We start from the raw sequence: 25,243 nt of genomic DNA, 5'->3' as shown, positions 1-25,243 counted from the left end.
CAAATCACTAGAATTTACTGGTAGGCATTTCTAGATAATCTTTTTTTTTTTTAAAGAAAAAAGGTTTATTTATTTTTTTGTTTCTTTTTTTTGTTGTTGTTTATCTGGCCACATCATGTTTCCTAACCATGGATTAAACCCAGGCCCCCGGCAGTGGAAGCGCTGAGTCCTAACCACTGGACTGCCAGGGAATTCCCTCTATATAATTTTAGAAGGAAAATGCACATTGTAATTTTAGAGAGGCATATGGATGCATGAAAAATCCATGGTAATTTCAGATACTGCATGTTTTATGATTTTTGGTGGTTAACAGGAAAAAAAAGATTAAGAATAAATGGTTTTTGCTTTGACAAATGCTTGCTTTGCAACACACACACACACACACACACACACACACACACAGCATATATAAAACTCTCATATATTTGCCTTTTATACAGGCTGAACACTTGTCTCCCCAGGGCCTTAATCTAGACGTAATATACTAATCAGTGTTACATAAATATTCAGGATTATCTCTGGATAACCTGTTTACAACTGAGAACAGCCATGATACTTCAGGGTTCTTTAGTGATTTTGTTGAAAACTATGCTTGTGCCAGGGTCACCTCCAATGACGGAGTCTAATTTTCACTGGGTAGTGAGTATTCTTCTTTCTATTAAGAGGACATGTTCTAATGTTAAAATGAAAATAGCTGTCCCAAATCCACTTCTTCGTGCATGTTAAATTTCTTTGTAATAATAAATCAAACGTTGAAGATAGTTTTATGATAATGATATATTGTAGTAGTTTTGGGCTGAGAAATTCAGAAGATCATTTAATATACAAATGATTTGCTTTCCCCAAAAGAAGGCAAAATATATCACAACGTGATAATGAAAGAAGTTTTTTGCAAAGTGAAAGTACTGAAACATCTGAAATCAGATGGTAATCGTAGCTGATATGTTAATACTATATATTATATAATGTATTATATTATTACATATACAGTATATACTGATATATCAAACCTACAATATCTGAACCACAGTAATAAGAACCATATTCACTTTCCAAAGAGATGTACTTATTGTGTGGATCCCTCTTTTATCTGTACCAATTTGTAAGAGGGTACTCTCGGTAAGTTTAGTAGAAAAAGCACAGTGAATAATTATTTGTACTATTAAATTGATTAACCCATAAAAATAATGAATCAGTGGTTTTACATGAGCTCTCTGCTAAAAGGTAACCTAACCACACTGATAAAAATAATTACCCAAATGAAGAACCACCATCCTAAAAATTAAGGAAATTGATATAAATTATGCAAACATATTTCTACCCAATACTGGTAATTTAGTTTTTGCAAAACAATATTACTCAATACATTAAAGTCTAAATTTTACTGGTGCTGAAGTTTTCTTTGATTTTAACTCGTAAAGGTCTTTTGGTTTTACTGTTGTAAAAGTAGAAGGAGCTTATACCTGGCTTGATATTTATAAATATTTAAGCAACCTTATAATAAAAATAATTTAAATCAACACTAAAGGCAACTCTACACTGCTCAGTTTTGAGAAGTACTAGATAAATTAGTTCCTACTTATGCTCAAAATATCATCTTGCTTTCTGTACCACAGGAACTCTGTAAACTGAAAAGAACAGTCAACAAATCTTTGAACTTTTATGGGTGATAGAGTTCACTGTTGGTATGAAGAAATTAAATATACGAGCAATCAAATATCCTCATGTCCATGTATAAGGGCTGTTTTTTTCCTTGTTCAGTGTCGATGTCCTCCCCAGACTATGGAGCTCCATTAGGGAAGTGGCCAAACCTATTCTGTTCCTTTTTGTATATGCAGAACCAAGCACTGTGCCTTACTCATAGGAGCTGTTCAATAATTTGAACAGAACTGCTGAAACTATTGAATTTGCACAGTTCACTTTCAATCCTAACATTTGAATCAGATATGAATACACAATAACATGGTCAATATGTAGGCACTGAGGGAAGAAAGTTTCACATATTGAGATCTGGGAAAGTCATTCTGGCTTACACATGATTTAACTTAAATTTTACGCTAATTAGAACAGCCTGTTTTGTGACCCATCAAACATGCATTGTGCATCTGCTTTAACCACTGAAGAAACAAATGCATTTAAAAAATTAAAATAGAGTAACTGTGGCTCAGACATCCAAAACGGAGCTCAGAGGCCACTGTGAATGTGGTCTGAGACACGATCCTGCATCACAGAGAACTTGAATTTTCTGAACTGTACCAGTCTCAAGGACACCACCAGCCATTCTCAAAACATCTGCTAGCAGCTGCCAACTGCAGCGTTGTAGTCTCAAGACCTCCTTGGTAACTATGCAACTCTTTCGGACCCCGACCAATCCTTACTTAACAAGCACACTTACTTCTTGCCAGGTCCAGTCATAATTTTTGACAAATAACGTATGTAATTTTGCGGTGTTTGCCTTTGTAAGTCTCCCCCATTTTTTAGTATGGTGGAACACAATTCAACTGCTTCTTGAATCTGGGTCTCCCGGGTTATAGCCCTCAGTTTGGCTCAAATAAAACTCTTTTCTACTCCTATTACAGATTGTTTATTATTTCTGTCAACAGCATATTTAAGGAGGAGAGTCGGATAAATGACCTCTCTCTTAAATCAATCTGTATGTGTGTGTGTGTGTCTGTCTGCCTCTCTCTCTCACATACACACAGACACATGCACGCACCACAAATATAGCTCCAACAATTTCACCTAAAATAACCTAAAATTTAATAGAAGACCAAGAAAAAGGGAAGAATTTTCTAATATTCCTACAAGAAAATGGCCTACAACCCCCCCAAATAGACATAAAATCATAAATGATTTATGAAAATTTAAACATATGAAGGATAAAAGTGAGCCGATTCATCAAAAAGACAAGAGATTCCAAGTTTTGGTGAGAATGTGGAGGCAAGGGAACCCTTGTGCACTGCTGGTGGGAATGCAAACTGGTTCGGCCACTGTGGAACTGCATGGAGGTTCCTCAAAAAATAAGAAAAATAGAACTCCCAGAGTATTATGGCCAATTATACATGCACTGGCCTCTCTCTGGGCTACATATATTTTGCTTTAAGTCAAAATGAGCTTCCCTATCCCAGATTTCCTATTCCAAATTGGTCTGCTGGCCAACTTATATACTCTTCTAATTTGGGAAATGGCACTCCATACAAATAGTGATTATTATCCCTGCTCAAGCGACTGGCTGAAGACTGATGTGTGACAATGTGTCCTTTGGTTGGTGTTTGCATTTGGTCTCAATCTCTGGCCAAAAGGAGTTCGTTTTTCCTGCAGGACTCTGGGAGGGTGGCTCTATCGGCTGCTGTGACACCTTAGACAGACGGTTTAAGGTCTTGTCGCAGAAATCCCTGAAGCTTTCTGCATCTCTCTGCTCTCAGCATTTCAGGAGGGAACACCTCTCTGTTCATTTCAGTTTCAGATGTAAGACCTCTGGCCACACTACTGGTATCCATTCTTGACACCAGACCCAAATGATACAGCTTTTTGGGAGAGAACTTACTCAGCCCCTGACTACCTTCCACTTCTGAATCCTTCTTGCCATCCGTGGTCAGCTGAGAACCTCAATGATACTGATAACAACTGCAGTTATGACACGGCTATGACCAACCAGTGACTCTCCAATCTGTCCAAATGTTGACACATGCATATCATGATTACTTTAGTAAAACAATATAGGTAACATGTGAGTACATTTGACTCCATTGTTTGAACTAGAAACATTTTTTCTAGGAAAAAAGTTTATTGTACTTACACAATATAAAATATCAAGCACATATGCAGGCAAAAAAAATTTTTTAAAGCAAAGCATAGTCGCTGATTTCTAAATTTTTCATCAATATTACTGTTATTTGCGATCTATCTCGTCTCAGAGTGTTAGCAGTCATAGGTAAAAAGACTAAAAGGGTTAACAAAATTTGGGGGGGGGGAACGACATTAAATTTGAGATGCTCCTATCCATTACTTTTGATTTTTTTCCTGAAAATAGGAGTAAATGTCAATGGTTGTAGATGCCTCAGTTTAGGTTACAGGATGTACAATGCTTTTGAGTGTATGCTTGGAGAATCACTGGACTAGAATGATGGAAAAGAGGGAAGAGGATGTCTGTAGAGAGGTATGCAGACCTCTGCTCTGAAGACCTTTAATTCATCTTGAGTTTGATAATACACTGGAGTCATTGTCATCCTCCAAAAGAAAACACTGACCTCTTATGTCCTCTCTCTATGCCTTTGTTAACACTGGCCTACGTTGACAATATACTGACAAAGCAGAGTAATTCACTAACAGTTTTCAGTTCAGAGCATCCCTGTGAAATATATACTCTTAGTATAGCATCTTCTGAAGGAGCAGTTCCTCACTCTTTAGGCTTACTGTCTGCCCAGAGGAAAGAAAATTTATCATCTTTTATGAGTGTTTCAAGAGCACAGATGCACAGAGTAATAGCCTGTAGTAGTCGGACAACTGTTCTAGTCATGCAAAGCTTCAGCCACCATTAGCTTTGAGTTCATGTGTAATAGTATCAAATACATGGCATTTCCAACTCTGAATAAGACTAGAGTACTGAGTGATGCTATTTTTTTTGTCCTGGTGGTCGCCAATGAAACAAGTCAGATGGACTCTTGGGGTTCATTTCTCTTCCCATAATTTATTGAGTTGGTCGAGACTGATTTCCGTGGCCACAGTGCCACACTATTTTTCATCTTTGGCCATTTGGGAGCATATTTTGTGTGTTACCCCATCAAATATATTCATTTCCTTATTTAGTGGTAATTCAAAAGATAAAGGCACATATTTTTCAGTGTTTTGAAAGGTCCTCCAGTCCCCAACATGAGTGATGGAGAAAACAAAAATTTCCATTTCATATGTGAGAACTTAGAATTCATCCATGTGGTTCTTAAACAATGCAGCTAATTATGTGGCGGTGTATTTATTTGACACACATAAATGTACGTACATTTTCTCTGATGAATACATATTATTGACTAATTATATCTATATTATACTGATAGGCAATTTTGTGAGTGTGTATATTAAGCATGTCTTTTTATTGTGATGCCTTGACATCGTGGGCCCTGATGATCTTTGAGTGCCCCTCCCAGAGTTAGTCAATTCCTAGAGATATAAAATTACTTGCCTGCAAGCACGCCTCTCATATACAAACCAATCAATTCAGAGTCCTTGTCCTCCAATCACCTCCTTTACCTGAATCTCAATCCACCTGCCCTCATCACCCAGGGCCAGGTACCAGACAACTAGGGACAGTCCCTACACTCCACTGAACAGAGCCCACTGAAATGACTCAAGCTAGCCAGTGCTAAACCTGTTTACCCTACCTCATCTGCTCCTTTCCAAAGAAGCCACAATAAAGGCTCTTGCCCACATCTTCCCCTTGCTCCCTCCACCTCGTGGCTGACCCTGGTGCTTCCCCATATGTCCTCGCTCTACACTGTGCCTTCTGTTTCCAGGGAACTGTGAGTAAAATCTTCTTCCTCCGTGACAGTCATTTCCATGTCTACATGTCTTGCCACACCTGATTACAATAAGTCCCAGGTACCCTTAAAACTATGTGTGTATGTGTGTTTAATCAGTAAACATGTTATCAAATCCATCAAATTCCAGTTACAAACCTTCAGAAGATCTAAAAAATATCAAACAATTCAACTAATGAACATAAGTTATATTCACACATTTTCTAGAAAGTGAAACAGATTATAGTAATACCTTGGACATCTTTGACTTGGTGTCCGTAATAAGGAAAGACATATTGTTGATTTCATTTTGTACCACGAAGTTCTGCTCTTCTCTTTTGAAATTCTGAGAAGTCCCAAAGGAAGTTTCAATTAAAACCACAGATAAGTAGTTCATGTAATAGAGGTTACAAAGGAACCCAAACTTTCTACAAAGATAAGGAGTAATTTGGTATATAAGACTTATAAAGAAAGGAAACAAAGAGTTGTTGAATATCAAATGAGGGTGCTTGGCTGGGGGCAACAATTCTGGGAACTAGATAGAAATATGTATGTTTCAAAGATGGGAATACTAAGGTTCAGAAAATTTAAGTAACCAAGTCACACACCTACCAAGGGGTAGAATGAATACTCAAACACCAACTACCTGGTGGAAAGCATATACTGCCTTTTGGGATAAACACAGATTTCCTAAGGGCATGCACAACTATAACGCAACTTTCCATTCTGTCAGATATTTTATCTACTTTTTCATATACCCTAAAATTATTTTATTCATTTTTAATTTAGGAACATAAAAACACTGGCAAAGTGTTTAAGCAGCAGTAGTAGTGAAAGCAAATACAGAATAAAAGCAGAAATAATCACAGAGCTTTAAAAGAGAGGTTAACAATCTAATTATACGTGTTTCTTTTTTAAAGGAGCATAACCCAAGCAAAATAATTTCATAGTAAGCATCTAAATATATTAATAATTGATGAGTAATAAAAGGTTTTGTATGAAGGACAGTGAATAGACTAAGCCTCAATTTTCATTCAGCTCATATTAACATTCTAATTTTACTATTAATAATATTACAGCTGTTCACATAGTTTCACCTTTAAAAATTTGGGTTAGGACGTATATAACATATATTAACAGATTTGTGTTTAAAATATATCCATGAGATTCAAAAGCACGTATTCAGATTCTTTTTCTTATTCTTGAAACTAACACTAGGCATTCATCTAAAAACCTACTGATTATGATAAATACTCAGCACAATTAAAAATCTCTGTGATTGTTTGAAGATAAATTACAAAACTCAAAAGAAGGCTTATAGTGCATCAAACTCCCCAGGGAAACCTAGTCTCTCTCCTGACCAGTTAAGTGATACTAAGGAGATGACCTTGAGAAACACTCTGATAGGTATTTACTAAGAGGATCGGAAAATTCATTAAATTTTGCAAGTCCTGGACATATTCCAGAGAGTAAGCACTGTCAGTATTTTCCTACTTACGTGGGATTTTGACCAGTAGATAAACACCTCTGCAACCATGCGGAAAAGGTCTTCTGCTTCTGGGTTAGGCTCTTTTAGCCACTTTGCCCTAGATCACATAATAAATAAAGTGGTGTCTCAGTTACTCCCTAAAGTTAATTAAAAAAAAAAAAATCACACTCCTAAAGTTAAATGTGAAACCAAGTAAACTGAGGGTGAGCATGCTTGTCCACAGAGCTCATAAATGACTCCAGTGTACAGCTGTAACATTTTAAATAATTTAAACATGTAACTGTCAAAGTGCTAGTTTTTACACCCACAAGGCAGACTGCTCCACAATGGGATTTCCAATTGTAATTTTAAGATGTTTGGTGAAATTCACATCTGACACTGTCATCATTGTGAACAAGCTCATTGCTAAGTAGTGAATGAAGCAATTCCACTGGGACGTATGAACACAGTAAGGTTACGACTGAATTAGAGAAATTAAATCACTTTTGAACATTCTACCTGTTATAGTCCACAAATCTAATCAAGAGCGGGTAGAAGGCATAGAGATCTCTGGCCAGCGTGGTGAACTCGTCTAGAATGAGAAGTTCAGCCTCGGACATATCCCCCCTGACCTCGGATTTCAGATGGTCTTCCTCTGATACCACCATAGCTGCCTTTTTCTTGAGTTTCTCCATTAATGGCAAGAAATGAGTTTTCAAGAGCTGAGGTTTCACTTTATTTATAATAGGCTGGGAAAATACTGTTTGAAGACAGACATTAATATTCCGCTCTGCATAAACATTCATTAAAATGAGGATTAGATGGTCATCACAATTGTACAGCACGATTAAGCCTCCCTCTCCTCTAGCACATGACTTCCTTTAGAATTCAGCCCATGCCTCAGTCCTTTTTCTAGTCCCAAACCTAATTACATAGCTGCTGTTCAAAAATGATTACTGAATTGAAACTGATGTGCTTCCTTGTTTTCAAAAAAGAAGGAAAGAAAGAAATTGGCAGCTAATTTAGAAGTTTAAAAAAAGACATTCATTCACTTTGGAAATCAATTATTTTCACACAAAGAAGAAAAGTCCCCAAATGGAAAAGTTCCCCCGGCCCCTTTTTTAGAAGAGATACACACCACTGAATACTTCTATGAGACCACTACCTACTTAACTACTACGCCATCTCATTATAACTGTCCCCAGCCTTGTCCCAGTGGAAGAGTTAGATTACATATAATACTGCTCTTTTATTTAATAATAGTCGTAGTTGTTAGCAACAGGTCTAAACTTGATTAGGCCATTTTTTATAAATTTAATTTTTACTTTATATCGGATTTACAATGCTGTGTTCGTTTCAGGTAGACGGCAAAGTGATTCAGTTATACATAAACATATATCCATTCTTTCTCAGGTTCTTTTCCCATATAGGTTATTACAAAATATTGAGCAGAGTTCCCTGTGCTATAGAGTACATCCTTGTTCATTACCTATTTTATATATAGTAGTGTGTATATATTAATCCCTCCCCCTCACCTGTCCCCTTTGGTAGCCATAAGTTTGTTTTTTAGGCCATTTTAAAAGGAATTTTTTTCTCCCTAAGAGTAACATACATACACTGGGGAAGTGTATAAAAGAGAAATGTTAAAAATCAACCATAATTACCCTACCCAAATTAGTAAGACATTGGTGTATTTTTTTGGAAATGTTCCCAATAAGTAATATCATATGTAAACTTCTGAATTCAAATTTCTAAAGTTCTTCTTTTAACCCTCCATGATATTCTGAATATTTTCCACATCATAAAATATTGTTGAAATCTTAATGTTTGAAAAAAAGCTTGATATTCTGGTATATGGATGTGCACAACCTATTTAACCATACTCTTGTGGCTGGGCATTCAAACTGCTTCCAATTACTCAATATAAATAGTGCAATGACAGAGAAGCTTAAATGTAAATATTTATATCTTTTGATTATCCTCCCCCATTCCTGCTAAGAGAGATGACTAAACCTGGGTGGCTTCAAAATCCAGTTTTATTTTTGTCTCTGTCTGCAGAATCATTAATTTTTACTGCTGTGTTCACTGATTAATCTTAGCGAGATTAGTCAAATCTAGAAAATGTTTATTCACTTAAAAGTAGTAACTATATGGAAAGTTACGCAATGTCTGATTAAACCTACTTTTTTTTTTTTTAGAAAAGCATGACAGAAGTAATCCAGAATATTTTTTGAGCACAGAGCAAATATTCACAAAGATTGAGATAGAAAAATTTTAGTCTTCTGTATTTCAAATCTTTTTGGAAATAAACAAATGGAAGTGGCACATTCCTTCCCAGTCTTACCTGCTAACCTTTTCATCCAGGCTCCCTCATCAATTCCCAAGTTATTATATATGATTTTCAGGATATTTCCCAGCAGCGTGTTCATGTGCTCTGAGTTCAGAGCCGTGCAGCACATCTCAGCCCTTCCTGGATTATTCTCGGGTCCGTGCTCCCACCAATGAGACATGTAGCTACACAGCATGGGCAGGATAACTTCCATCACATGTGGCATTTGTGTGTAGCGAATACCGGACTCAGCTAAATCCACAATTTCTTCCATGAGTTTCTCCAAAGATGGTATATTTGGACAAACATCTTCGACATTAGTTGGCAAATTAAGAGCTAGAGAAGCACACGTACAAATGACACGTATTCAGTGAAAGAAGTGACCCGAAACAGACACAAGCAACCATTTCACACTGGGCTTCAAAACTCGGCCAGACCTGGCATGCCTTCAGCTGGATTCCTCTCCTTTTTTTTTTTTTTAAACTGAAATGTAGTTGATTTACAATGTTGTGCCCGTCTCTGCTGTACAGCAAAGTGACTCAGTTATACACATATAGACATTCATTTTTTATATTCTTTTCCATTATGGTTTATCACAGGATATTGAATAAAGTTCCCTGTGCCTCTCCCTTTTCCCGTGGCAGGTATTTCAAACTTTCTTTTTCCCCGAGTCCCTACCCAACCACCTGAAGATCAGCAAATGACCGATCCTTCTACTTCAGAACAAACAGGAATATCAGATGTCTCTTCTTCCAGCTGCCTGCTCTCATCTGGACAGGATTTCTGTGTCTGGTCTCACATTCACGTCTGTTCCCCTTTTCAGCGGGAGTTCTGAGGTCCCCATTCATGGTTCACCTGTGTTCTGATGCTGTCTACCCTCCAGCAGCCACCTTGCTCAGGACTGTATTTTCAGCTCCTTCTTCTCTACTGCCTCTTCCGCAGCAAACCTATACACGTGCTCAGCTCTCTCCTAGACTGTTTAACTTTCCAGGTGCTCTGCTAGCCACAGAATTGAAGGCTTCTGCTTTTCACCACTGAATGAATTTATTCTTTTACAATCCTTATCTTACTAAGTGTTTCAAGGGCGTTTCACATCACTGACCAAAGTTCCTTTTACTAAAATCTCCCTTTTCCTTAACTTCAGTGCATTCAGTGTTTCTTTTTCTTTTTTCTTTTTTTTTTTGCGGTACGCGGGCCTCTCACTGCTAAGGCCTCTCCCGCTGCGGAGCACAGGCTCCTGACGCGCAGGCCCAGGGGCCATGGCTCACGGGCCCAGCCGCTCCGCGGCACGTGGGATCCTCCCGGACCGGGGCACGAACCCGTGTCCCCTGCATTGGCAGGCGGACTCTCAATCACTGCGCCACCAGGAAAGCCCTCATTCAGCGTTTCTTGACTCTCTTCTGAATTTTGTCAGTCTCCTTTTGCTAACTCTTTTCTCCTTGCTGAACTTTTAAATATGGGTTTTCTTTAGGGATTTATCTTGAACTCACTTCTCTTTTTCAGCTTATATGTTTGCCTAGGCAATTCTGGCCATTCCTACGGACTTCTGCTGTAAGAGAATAACTCTCAAAGCCATATTCCCTAAAGTTTTTTTGTGTGTCTCATAAGGAATGTGTCAAAAGCAACTAAAATATAACGGGTCTAAATTTAAACTTGACCTTTCCTCTCCAATCTACCTCTTGAGCCTGCACTACTATCTCGTGAGAACAACATTATCCAATGAGTGTCCCAGGCTAGAAACCTGGGAGAAATTCTAGGCTGTGATGCTCCTTCATCTCCTACAGGAGATGATTCTACCTCTAGGATTTCTCTTAACCGCTTCACTATAGACTCCATCCCAGGGGTCTTGCCCAATTAGATTTCTTCTGCATTACCACAATCATTTTCTAACTGGTGACGCACACTCATTCTGCCATGATGGAGTTCTAAAATGCAAAGCTACTCATGTTACTCCCCTTTTTAAAGCCAATAAAAGGATCCTTTTTGCCCTGGTACAGTCCCCACTCCTTACCTGACACAGGAAGCCTACCTCGCCTCTTTTTGGCTTTCCATTCTTGCCTCATCTTTTCTCTTTCTTCCCTGAAAGCTACTGCCACCTCAAAGTACTTGAAGTTTCCCCTAACGTACCAAACTTTCAGTGTTCCTAATTTCAAGGCTCGTCTGTACAAACTCTGCTAAGTCTTCCCAGGTGCTCTCAGCTCAAACTGCTTTTTTGTGTCCCCAGTGTTCTTTATTCTGAATTCTATCACATATATTCACCAGTCTCTCTCCCTCTACTGCAACTAAAAACTCCCTGAAGAAAAAAATCAAATCTTATTTATCTTTGTATATACCATCTTCTCCATCTACCAATGATCATTTGTTGAATGACTTGACTAAAAAAATGAATGAAGGAGAATCATTAAATGCAATTCCTTTCCTTTGTTATGCAAACGGCGTATTATAGAAAATAAGCGGGGAAATTATCTGCTCTGTGTATTTCCTTATCTGTAACAAAATAACCATCTGCTTCATTCTTGATTCATTACAAAAATATTAATGAATCAAAAATCCTTAATAAGACAACTTAATAAGACATGCTTATACAGATAATTAACAATCCAAACTCAACTGTGTTTTACTGTTTACAAATATATTGTGCAACTTATGTAGAAAAATATTGCTAAGTTATATTCAACATATTTTTCTTTAACTTCCTCTGTGATATGAAATTCGAATCATAAATTAGGCAAATTAAATAATGATTATTCCAGTGTCTAAAAGGTTCTTTACTTGAAAAATTCACTATAAAATCAGTGTAACCAGTAGCTCCCATATAGACATGAATTACACAGAGAAATGATCTCATCAACAGAGAGGTATGCATTTGTGAATAGCTAATAATTCTTGTTCAAGTTTGGGAAACTCTTGAGGGCTTTTGGAAAATGATTAAAATAAAATATACTTTATCAGACTTAGAGGACCAAACTATCAGAAAAACATCACATGGAATAAAACTGTTCCAATAAGATAGACATACCCGGTGAACCAAGAGAAATGAAAGGTACAAATCTATAACTGTAACAAATAAGAATACCATATACTTACTGACTACCTATAAGAGATAACTGAATCAGAAATCAGATTGACCTATTTTTCCATATCTGCTCATTATTCTGTTTTATTATTAAGAGGGTTAATTTGTCTGTGGCTCATTGACTTAGAAGAAATTAAACTAATTTTCTTTCAGAAACACTACGGAAATAGTATACAGCATTCCAAAAAATTCCTAATAATAACACCTAAGAACAAATGACATGGAGATAATAAATTAAAATAGCCCATTAAAAAATCACGGTCAGAAAACACAACAAATGTCGTTAAGTTTTAGCTTCAAATATCAAGTAGTGCACATGCTTCTGTGTTACCTGCTCTCTCTCGAGAAGACTTAGTATTGTAGATGGAGTAAATATTGTGTTTGTCGAGATGAGTTTCCAAAAATGCTACAGGAAAGGCACCAGCAAAGGCAGCCAGACACTCTCCTAATGCAGAACGTTGCCTGTAAGTGGAAAACGCTTATATTTTTTAAGTCTTCTAAGTGAAAAACTGAAGAAGTTACACTAAAATTGGAAAGGTAAACCTAAAAGAAGGACAATCATAGTGCTACTGCTACTGATAAAAACTAACCCTCAAATCCAATTTCTATATTGCAAAACATCATGTGCTTTCTCATGTGCTTTCAATAGCAAATTCCCTGCCATTAAAAAAAACACACCTAAATTATCTGTCAACTAAAAAGAAGTTAAAAACAGTACAGACAAAAATAACAACAACAAGAAAAAAAAAACCCAAGCCCTGTAAATTCATAAGTTTGGACATTTTACTTTTTTTCTTTCTTTCTTTTTAACATGATGACCTAAGGAACAATTCTTGCCACGTGAATAAATGGATTTTGATAAAAATTTTAAAAATCAAGTACTAATACAACACACAAATAAAACTTTCTGAAAATTTACCATGTAGAAGTAATTTCAGGGTAGCTATGAAATATGAGGACATATTAGATGCTAAAAACTATTGATAACACTTAAAATTAATTTATCCTTTTCAAAGGAAGGAAGGGAATCAGACTGTGATCAATTTATTCAAGGCTTCCCTTGCCACTGATATAAATTCTCTCTCCCTCAGTTACCTACTGAATCCAAGGCTCTACTGGCATGTTAAGTGTTTATTAAATATAGAATAATGTGAGAGTTATTTCAGCTAATTATGAACTCCTTAAATGACTTTGAATATGTATTTTATTTAAAAGTCAATAAAATGGATCAAATTAAGAAAAGGTTACATAATTCTCTTAGACAGTTTTAAATTTCTCACTAAAAAAAATAATACTTAAAATTAACAGTCTGATTATCTAATATTTTAATTAAAAATGACTAGATATATATTCAGCTAGGAGAAAATATCCCTTCATAGAATGACACTGAATTAGATAAAGTTCAATTCAAACATTTCATAACATTTCATTACTAAAGATAATTTAGGACATCAAGAAATTACAAAGAGCACGGGCTTTGATTCAGACAGACCCAAGTCCTGATCTTACTCCTAACACTGTATCACTCAGCATAGGAAAATTACTTACCCTTTTCAAGTTTTTCTTTCCTTACCTAAAAACAGGGATACAGAATTGCAAAATTTCTGGCACACAATATGGGTTCAATAAATGTTTTAAAAGAATGAGAAATACTTTATTTAAGAATTTAATAGCCTAAAATGTTTCATATATGATCCCAAAGTAGATCATCTATTTCCAGACATCTGACTGGGCTAGTCCTTTTATTTCATTAATAATTCATCTGAATTATTTAATAGTTCACTTTAAGATATAAATTCAATTAGTAACTCTCAGATCAACTCTGATCATTTCTGTTGCTATTCTGGAAATAGCAATTTTTCTTTTAGATGAGTTGTATTAAAATAACTACTTTTCTTTTTAGTATAGTGTCATTTTTTTCAAAATACCTTTTACTCACCTTCAAATTTTTATTTTTATATTCTCCCAAATTCACTTTATAATTGCAAAGTTAACTGAAAAAATATATATCTTTTTAAAGAATCTAACAGAAAGATCCCCAATTCTATCAAGAAAAATACCCAGGCAAGAGTAGTAACAACAATAACAGTAACTGCTGAGGTATGAGAGAATTTGGACTACCAGATATTAAAATGTATTAGAAAATACTAACAATTCAGGCTAGATGGTATTGCTCTAATCATTTAAAAATCAAATAATTTAGAACAGAATAGAAATTCTAGAAATATAACCTAGCAAATATACTTACTATATGATGAAGAGTTTGTTTTAAATCAGTAGATAAGAGAAATATTTAATAAATCATTATATTAGAGATGTGGTGGACAATTTAAAACTTTGAATTCTACATAACACCAAAGAGAAACAGGAAACAGGCTCATTTCCAGTAAATCCCTTCATACTCCAGAGACAATCATTTCAGACATTCTATGCCTCCCTCAAGCTTCTCACACTTGTTTCTTCAACTGTCATCTAGCTGAAGACTCAAGTCAGACTTCACTGAGACAATGAAGGCCATTACACACAGACCTATTTACACGTGACTTATCTTCTACTGTTTCCTGTTGCGTAGAGAAAGTTCTGAGTCTAAAAAGCCGTGTTCTCCAAGATGCGTTCCTGATCACCCCATGTCATTCTCTGTACTGTGTGCCAACTCACACACAATAACTTGCCCCTGTTACGTTCATCAGTTTCCTTGTTTTGTTTCTCTCCCTTGATATAAGCTCTCTGAGAGCAGGGATCTATTTGTTCACTGTTGTATCCCAGAACCTGACATTTGATCAGTATTTACTGAATGAACAAAAGGATTAAAAAGTAAATCTAAACAACTGAAAGCATGAAAAACCTAGGAGAATAAATATTTGAATTTCTAGCTATGAAGTGTATAGTATAAACTTCTTAAAATCATGAAACTAAGGGGATGAAACATGTATGGTATAATTGCTAGATCTGATTATATAAAAATCCAAAATTCTCATGTCATAAAAAACTACCTGCACATAATGATTTGTATATAAGCACTATAGAGGTAAAAAAATGCCAGAAGTCATAAAAGCAGGAGAAATAACAGGCAAGAAGTTAACAGTTAACAAATACAATGGTTACTACTGATCAGTAAGATAATGCATTAATAGAAAAATGGACAAAAAATAAGAAAAGGCAATTTATAAAATAAGTACAAATGGTAAGGTAAACACACACACACAAATAGCTAGTAACTGGTAATGAGGAAAATGCATTTGAAAATAAAAATAGGATCTCATTTTCAACTAATAAATTTATAAATAGTAAAAAAGGGTAATAATCGGAAATGAGAAATGTGAGGAAATGAGAATTCTCTTGTAAAACTTTAAAGTATGAATTGAATCAACTTTTTTTTAAGATAGTAAAATGTGTATCACAAACCCTTAATACATGCATACTCTTTAACCTAGATCTCCAAATTCTGATAAAGGAAATAAAATAAATATACACAGAAAACTATGAACATAGATCTAGCATTATTTATGTAAGTGAAAAAGAGAAAAGAGCCTACATGTCAAAAATAAAGGAACATTTCAATAAATTATAATACTTCCTTAGGATAAAATATTTTATAGCCATAAAAATCATATGAAACTATTGATAGTTTAACTTAAAATGCAGGTAAAACTTTAAAAATATTCAGAGTAAACTCAATTATCTTTTTCCATTGATCTACTTTCCTTTCTCTTTGTAACTGTCACCTTATTTTAATTATTGCTGCTTTTTAAGTTTTAATGTTTGGTAGGCCATGTGAATGCCCTTATTACTCTAATTTTCTCTCTCAAAATTTTATTGGCTAGTCTCATGCATTGATTCTTTCAAATAAACTTTAAAATTTTTTTCAAGTTCAACAAAACACAAATTTCTACTTGAGATTCTTTATAATTATGATTAATTTGGGGAGAATTTACATCTATTCAACATTCTTCTCTCAGAATATCCTTTGACTTATTTATTTCATTTATTGGTCTTCTATTAGAATGTCTTTTTATTTCTTCTAACGTTTAAAAAAGCCCTCTTTCTCTTCTCTCTTCCACAGAAATCTTACAGAAGTTGCCCATGTGATCTCTCTTGTTCAGTTCAGTGGGGACACCTTATCTTACTTGACCTGTCCATAACATCTGACTCTGCTAATCTTCTCCTCTTGAACTTGAGAACATGAAAAAATTAACTGCCTATATTCATTCCTATTTTGTATTTCCAATATAGAATTAGAAACTGTACTAGCAGATTCCTTCGTAAGACTCATTAATGCTCTAAGTTTAAACTTTATATTAAATATAGGCTTTACCACTATGGCTTTACATTTTTTGTTCATAATTCACAATTGTCTTTTATTACATCAATTCAAATTTAGCTTAAAGATTGTCTAATTACTCCCAAGGAATTCAATATGTCAATCTGATTGTTTAGTTTATAACTAAGGAAAAAAGTTATAAAGTGAAGACCCTTGAAATAAATAATCATAACACTTGAAAAAACTATTAATACAAAGTTAAACTTTTAAAATCTTACCTTTCCACATAAATACTCTTGCTGGTTCCCAATGCATACAAGCTAGTCAGAATTCTATAACATGATACCTGTACATCTTCCACTAAGGAAAAAGAGAATCTCACTTTAAAAAAAAACACTTGCTATCAATACATTGTCCTGAGAAAGTTTAGGCTAACAACAAAATTCCATATTAAAGGCATACTAACACTTTAATATTTGAAAAAAAGCAATACAAGAACACACACACATGAAATGAAATTTAAGACCTTTTTCTCAAACAAAATTCTTTTCTTGAAGGAGCTGAAAGCTTTCTAAAGAATTATGCTCTGATTATACAGACAGAATATTATCAGGAACAATTGCTTTAGGTATAATAAAGGATTTCTTCAAGAATAAAACTAAGCACAAGGATATCTGGGAGGACAGGTCCATTTTGACTCCTGTTCCAAAGGTATATAAAGACTGTACCTTTTATTTTAACTCTCAAATGAACAAGAATAAGAATGCTAGAGAACGGGGTGTATCATTTATTTCTGAAATGACCTGAAATTCAAGGCATAAGTAAGTCACTCTTGGAGCTTTTAAAGCTAGAAAATCAAGTAAGACCTCTTAGATGATCTCTGATCCAATAAACATGTTCAACAGGCAAAGAAAACTAAGAACCTTGGATTTCTAATGCCAACTCTGCTACCATTTCCCAGAGGACACACCATGACATGAATGGAGAAATCCTACTCATCCCCCATATTTGTTTGTGTCCACATGGGGCTGTAAGTAATGCTCCCATTGGTTCAAGCAGTGTCAGTGTCAATGTTTTGAAACTAGTGGTTATGTCATTCACTGATGAACAAAGGTGGCTTTTACACAGAGCTGTACTTCACCGGGGAGACCTACAACACTGAGAGTCTGAGTGGGTGGGTCTGCAAGCAAGACCCACTTGACTGGTAGACAAGGGCTCGTATCATCTTTCATGTTCATACAGGCAGGAGAGCAGGAACTTAGGTCACGTGGTTCCTTTTTCATGCAACCTTGGGCATTCTGTGGATATTTTTAATAACCACAGAATTCCAGCCAGAAACAGCTGATGAAATCCCCTATGAAAAGAGACTGAAACCTATAAACAAAAGATATTTGAGCCACCCTAGTAGGTCAGTTATCTAGACACAGAATTTGTCTCAGCAGTCTTCAAATTTATTGGTAGGATAGCTTGCAGAAACAGTCTGCATCGACTCAGAAATAATCTGAAAACATTTAATGCTGCATGTCCTTTGGTGAAACTGCATTAGAAAATTTCCATGGAAAGAGACACCACAGAAAGTATAAAACTTGGAACTTGGATGTCAATAATGTGGGCGTGACTGTCCACAACCAGTACCTTACTGGTCCCTTCTGCGAATCCATGTGATTCAGAGATCTATCTCTATTAAGAATGGTTTTGGTTTTGTAACTCAAATGTCAACCTAAAGTGTTCTTAAAAAAACAAAACAAAACAAAAACATTTTAATGTATAAGCAGTGTTTGAATAACCTCGATGATGTGGCTGTTAATTTCTGATTGTACTATGTAGATAATGAAACTCTAAGTAATAGATTTACATACATATTAGATCTTCTCCGAACTGATGCTGGCCAATATGCTCAAATAATGATGACAGCATTGGCAACAGTGCCACCGTGGTATAATTGATAATCTGAGTAACACCTTTGGGTTGGTTTCGGGTGTGGGTGAACTGGCCCTGCTTAAGATTTTCCATCGTCTTCTCCAGATCCTCTGCGGCATTGTCCAGGAAAGCTCTGAGTGCACTTTTAACACTTTCCAGGCCAGTCTTCATCACAGTCCTAGGGAGTAAAGAAGAGACAGCTTATATCTTGTGAGAGGAGCACGTGAAATACAAATGAAACATGCTTCTACATCGTGTTTATTTTTGTCCATGACGACATTCACTCAGTCAACTCAATTTTTTAAATCCACTTTGAAATAATTCTTTCCTATATACTTGAAGTTACAGCAATAGCACTCCATAAATGCATAACGTTTCCGAAATGCCTTTGTAGTCAACTTAATTAGGACCTCGGAGCAAACGGCAGTTCTAATGCTTTACGTCTTCCACCTGTGGTCTCAAATATTGAGAATATTTACTTGATAACTAAGAACCCCAGCTCCTGAGTCAGTTTAGTTCATCCCAAATCCAACAAAACTAGAATGTTTTCTGAGGCTATGGGTGTGAAAGAAACAGTTAATGCCAGCTAAACCACGTTACCGAATGATACGGATTTTTTTTTTTTTTTTACCTTAAGGGTAACAATCAATCTTTTCTAAATAAGCTCTGAAGGCTGAACTTTGTAGAGAAGTGACATTCTAAAGCCGCCATTTCTTGTAGAAAATGAAGGTGAATGGTAGCATCTCCTTTCTTCATTTATTATACAAAACAACTCAAATAAACTTTTAAACACAAAAATGCATAATTCAAGAGTATCACCGCATATTCTCTGTAGAAGACTTTTAGGAACTTTTATTTAGATGTATCCTGGATAATAAAGTAAATTAATTGTACGGCTTAAAGGCTGAATCAATCATGCTAAACAAACTGGCTTTGTATTTGTATTTCTGGTCATTTTAATAGTAGTGCAGAGTAGAAAGTGCATAGACTTGGAAACTGGTATATTTCCACACTTACTATGCAATCTTAAGCTTCACTTTACTCATCTATAAAATGAGAATAAAACCTTCATATTTCCTATAAAGCTAAATGTTATTAGAAATATGGAGAACAACTATCCTGCCTTGAGGCTAATAAAACCTCTAGAGTTGTAGCTCATCATTTTTACCTCACATAATACAGTCCCAATTCAACCCTCAATTACATACCTAGCTGCTACTTAAAAATTTAAATAACAATATATATATATATGATCATAAAAATAATAAAAGGCCGTTGTATTACTAATTTACAAAAGATACTCCTTTCACCTACATTAAAGTCTTTACTGCAATTCCAAAGAATAAAGACACTAGGTTCTTCTTCTCATTCCTGTATATCATTATTACACTCACTGATTTAAATCAAAATGTATCCATTTACCTTGCATCCAAAGTCTGACCCAAAATATGAAGACAGTTGACAATTGATGTTGCATCATTTCCTAAAGAGGAAACAAAAAGCTGCATAAATTGCGCTGAGAATTTCTCAATGCTCTTCTTTTCTGTTAATGTTCGTGTTCCAAAAATTAGTCAAGGGCACAGCTCGGTAAGGATAACTCAATTCAAAAGAGTTTTTGATAATCAAGTTTAAAATCATGCACTTTTTCTGCTTAAAAGTGGTTATGTGAATGTAAGTAGAAAAGCAATAAAGCACGTCTCATCAAACAGCTGACATACTCAAGAAGCGTTCAAAGCACTGCCTCAGGCTAAAGAATTTTAACTGGATTCTTCAAATATATCCTCCTCCCCACACTAGCTCACCTTATTTTTAAATCATATTGTATGCCAACTTTTTAAGTCAGCTGATATCCTTTATGAAATGAGGTGGGCTAAAAGTCTAATAAATTTAATTCCCTTTTAATTACCCCAAGTATATTGCATTCAACTGCATTGAGATGAATTAATTTGCCTGAATTCAACTGCATTTGACATGAACTAATCTGCCCGAATGTTGTTCATCTTCGGGGAAAAAGTGGTACCAAACTATCGTGCAAAAAAGCATCAGAGGCTGAATAAGTTAAACATTACTCATGAGATATTTGAAACGGGGGTGACCCTTCTTGAAAATGAGATGAAACTCAGCCATTCTGATTGGCATATTTCATCACAAAGTACAGAAATATGAATCACATAATGAGTACACATATTCTACTTTGTGATAAGGATACAAAAAAGAAAATATGAATCCAAAGTAACAAATTGATTTGACCGCTCACAATACAGTCTGACACTCATCACTTCCTCATTCCATACTCTCCTATTCGTAATATATACAGTCATTCCCTGGTCCTTAGGTTAAAAACTCCTAATTGAATGTGAGTTTTTAAAACATTTGGGCATGTTATATTCTTTATACACAAAAGGACCCTAAAAGGAACAAATGAAGTATACATGGAAATAACTGTCTCAGAATGTGGGCATGCCAGTTCAGTGATAATAATAAGGTGATAAAATAATAAGGTATGCATTGCTGAGGCTCTTCAGAAAATGTTCCATTCATCTCGTGCTTTGAATCTCAGCACTTCCAGGTGATAATGAAGACAAAATCAGCAGAAGGGCAGAATTTGTCACGCTCCTGTCTACTGACTGGTGGCAGTGCTAGGGCTTCTACAATACTACAGCCCTTAGAAGTATTACTCATTTAATTATTCATTCACTCAATAAATACATGTTAAATACCAGGTACTCTTAAACTTCCAATCATAAGCAAAATAGAGTTCTCATGGTACTTGCATTTTAATGGGGGACACAGACAATGAACTATTAAGCAAAAAATAAATCAGTATGTAACATAATGTCAGGCCGCAGCAAAAATATATAAAGCAGGGAATACGGATTAGAGCAACAGGATAGAGTAATAGGGTGAGTGGTCACCAGAGCCTCCCCAAGAAGGTGGCACCTGAGCAGAGATTTGAATGAAGCGAAGGAACAAACCATGCATATAACTGGGAGAAGGGCCCAGGCAGTGGAAACAGCATGTTTCCAGGGCAGAAAATGAACCTGGTGGTCCAGGCAAGGAAGCCAAGATGACTGATGTGGGCAAATTCAGGGGAAAGAAGGAAAATGTAAGGTGGAGAGGAGGGAAACAGGTTCTAGAGCCTTGCAACCAGAGCAAGCACTTTGGATTGTGCTTCAGTGGTTAAGAATCCACCTGCCAATGCAGGGGACGTGGGTTCGAGCCCTGGTCCGGGAGGATCTCACTTGCCATGGAGCAACTAAGCCTGTGAGCCACAACTACTGAGCCAGCGCTCTAGAGCCCATGCGCCACAACTACCGAGCCCACGTGCCACAACTACTGAAGCCCGGGTGGCTAGAGACCGTGCTCCCAACGAGAAGCCACTGCAATGAGAAGCCCGTGCACCACAACGAAGAGTGGCCCCCGCTCGCCGCAACTATAGAAAGCCCACGTGCAGCAATGAAGACCCAACGTGGCCAAAAATAAATTAAATAAATAAATAATTTATTTAAAAAAATAATAATGTATGTTAAGGTTTTGCTTATGGGTTGCATGTTGGTGACGGGGAAAGGAGACAAGGATGACTCCATGATCATTTGGGTGAGCAACTGTGTGAGCAGTTGGGTGAATAGTGGTAGGATTCAATCACGTGGGGAGAGCCCAAGGCAGGAGCAAAATGTGTGGGGAAGGGAGAGGGGAAGGTTGGGCGTTCTGCTTCCGACAGGTCAAGTGTGATGGGCCAATTCATCTCCGGTAGAGATGTAGGCAACTGATACAAAAACCTGGAGTGCAGAGATGAGATCTGAGTTAGAGCTGTAAACCTGGGCCTCATAAGCATATGAAGAATTTTTAAAATCACGTGCCTGAATGAAATTAGCCAGCATGAACATAAATACAGAAGCATAAAGGTCCCAGAGCCTCCAATGTTTGGAGGTAAAAAAAAAAGATAAGAAGGGTGCAGCACAGAAAATGACAGAGGGAAGGCCCAGGAGGGAGAGGGGATACAAAGTGATGCCCATGAGTCTCATGCAACCAAATTCAGCACCAAATCAGAGAGGCTGGTCCCTCACTCTCTTCCTAAAACTCACAGTCATACTGTCTCCTCATACAGATTATGTGTTTGTACTTTGTACTGAGCTTATCCATGCCTTTTTCCAAAAGGAGGTCTGGGGTTCTTTAAACTTCCTTTTGTATAAGCTCATGAGGTGTGATTTTTTTTTTTTTTTTTACATCTTTATTGGAGTATAATTGCTTTCCAATGGTGTGTTAGTTTCTGCTTCATGACAAAGTGAATCAGTGAGGTGTGATTTTTGTTTCTTTTGTTCCCTGATGCAGCTCCGCACATAGAATAGTGCCTGATTTAGAGCAGGAGCTCAATTAAATACTTGTGGGATGACTGGAATGTGAGTAAAAAGAGTAGGAAAGGGCACCAGTGGCCAGACAAGTTCTGTGGGTCAAATGAAAATGTGTGTGGTGAATATGAGATTCCTGTGATTGTTAGTCACAAAACTGTAAGCTATATCAGTTGACACACTTTGGTACACTCCAGAGCAGATATAGTACAACTTCAAATGGAAACATCTCATTGTAAAAAAATGGTGGAGAAAGGACCCTAAGGAATGCAGTAACAGTATTAACTGAACCTTCAGCATTTGAATGTATGGACCAGCAAAAGTATCAATTTTATGGGCATGTATAAATGCCTAAACTAATGGTTAGTCTTGAAGAGAGAAAGTATGTAGTAAGGCTTTTAAATAAAATAGCAACCTGGATATGGTCCTTCTAAAGGCTCTCCAGATCACCATAATCAGGAATGTCAGTCACGCTATTAGTAAGGACAGGAAGGGCTAGACAAAGCCTAGTAAGATGGTAAAATTTTAAGGTGATGACTGTATTTTTTCATGTTCTTAGCTATATGTAATTTCTTAAACTGCTCTGAGCAGTATAAAAACCAAAAGTTTGATACCTTCAACTCACGTTTTTTTCAAGGTTCAAGCTACTTTCTTTGTCTTCAAATATAACTCTCATCACCTCTAAACACTTACGGAAACACTTACGGATTGCCTATTTATCTTTAAGATTGTATGTTTGCATCAGTGTGTGTGTGTGTGTGTGTGTGTGTGTGTGTGTGTATAAGCATAAAAGGTACAAAATTAAAATCACAGCTCATACCTGAATCTAATAACAACATACAGCAAGCACTGGGTTTTTAAAAACATTGTTACCAATTCTCACAAAATAATACAACTCTCTAAATAATAAAAATAACAAAGCTAACGCTGTTAAAAGCCAAAATATCCTTCTTGTATCTTAATCCCAAACTGTTTTGTGGTTTTCAATATAAGATTTCTATAATTCAGGAGTTTTCAATGTCATCCAAAATTTGATATATCACGTACCACTTGTTTTATAATCTGATTTATTGAGAATTCTCAGAATGTTGACTTTCTCTCTTCTGGGAAAACAGTAACAGTCATTCTAATTTTTATTCTTCTTCTTTACTTTTTCTAGCATGGCTCTTGACACAATATCTCATTATATTTTCTTCTTTGAAGAAATGATTAATCTTGGAAAAATCCTTATTAATAACATGAAATAAAATTATGCTAGAAGATGCAAATTTCTCTCAAAATTATGAAGAGACAGAAATTGAAGCCTGTCAAAGATTTTATTACTTCTGAAGTCAGTGATATTGAAAAGAATAAAATTACTGAGTCCCTAACTTGGTGAGAAGTTTCAGTTAAACTTAGAATATATATTACATATTCTATTCATTTGTCTCAAAGTCAGGAAATTCTCTCAGAGTAATACGTTGAAATGAAAGAAGTATCTATCTCTCTAATACAATCTTCTGATATTATTTTCAAATAATATTATATATTATTTTCATTCTGAGTCTGATAAGAATTAGGTTATTTATAGCAACTCTAATCCAGGAAACTCTTGCCTTTATCATACACACTGTCATAAAACTACAGAATCTTTAAGTTAGATAAGACCTTAAGGATCCTCTAGTGATGAATACCATACTCAAAATAGATAACCAACAAGGGCGTACTGTATAGCACAGGGAACTCTGCTCAGTATTCTGTAATAACCTAAATAACAAAAGAATTTGAAAAAGAATAGATACACGTATATGTATAACTGAATCACTTTGCTGTGCACCTGAAACTAACACAACATTGTTAATCAACTCTACTCCAATATAAAATAAAATTTTTTTCAAAGTAGCAGATTGTGCTACTTATTTCTCCTATTTTCCTTGACTATCATCCATTTTATTTAACCTTCAGGTTTACTGACATAAAGTTATATATAATTTTCTAACAGATTGTGCTTTTTAAATTTAAACCATGACATTCTCAAAATAGTGACACATTCAGTTCTCACATATGCACTATCCTCAGAGATTCTTGGTGCTTTAAATGACTTTCCTTTCATTACGTGTGTCCTATTAAACAACACAGCACAATGTGAACCTTTTTAGGGATAATACAAACACATACAGTCATTCCTCAGTATCCGCAGGGGATTGATTCCAAGACTCTCCCCCAACACCAAGAATCCAAGGATGCTCAAGTCCCTTGTATAAAATGGCATAGTATTTGCATATAACCTACACACATCCTCCTTTATACTTTAAATTATCTCTAGATTACTTAAAATACATAATACA

General features: G+C 35.8%; 1 protein-coding gene across 2 annotated transcripts in view; it reads right to left on the bottom strand.

Annotated features, from left to right (window-relative positions):
* The window catches only part of RYR2 (ryanodine receptor 2), a 432,618-nt gene that overhangs the window by 118,021 nt on the left and 289,354 nt on the right, over positions 1–25,243 (bottom strand). The window contains exons 60-67 of one of the 2 annotated variants that reach the window (XM_089897470.1): positions 19,990–20,050; positions 18,507–18,745; positions 16,926–17,007; positions 12,718–12,848; positions 9,326–9,646; positions 7,501–7,771; positions 7,012–7,099; positions 5,767–5,859 (exon numbers count right to left, since the gene is read on the bottom strand). In XM_089897470.1, the coding sequence (XP_089753596.1) occupies positions 5,767–5,859; positions 7,012–7,099; positions 7,501–7,771; positions 9,326–9,646; positions 12,718–12,848; positions 16,926–17,007; positions 18,507–18,745; positions 19,990–20,050 (1,286 nt within the window). The remainder of the gene's footprint in view (positions 1–5,766; positions 5,860–7,011; positions 7,100–7,500; positions 7,772–9,325; positions 9,647–12,717; positions 12,849–16,925; positions 17,008–18,506; positions 18,746–19,989; positions 20,051–25,243) is intronic. The other variant, XM_089897471.1, reaches the window with a different exon arrangement.

This window comes from Delphinapterus leucas, chromosome 16, assembly GCF_059928025.1.
Source record: "Delphinapterus leucas isolate spDelLeu-1000000601 "Yukka" chromosome 16, BTC_Dleu_Yukka2, whole genome shotgun sequence".
In the NCBI taxonomy this organism is placed as follows: Eukaryota; Metazoa; Chordata; class Mammalia; order Artiodactyla; family Monodontidae; genus Delphinapterus; species Delphinapterus leucas.
This window is presented reverse-complemented; position numbering and strand designations above follow the sequence as displayed.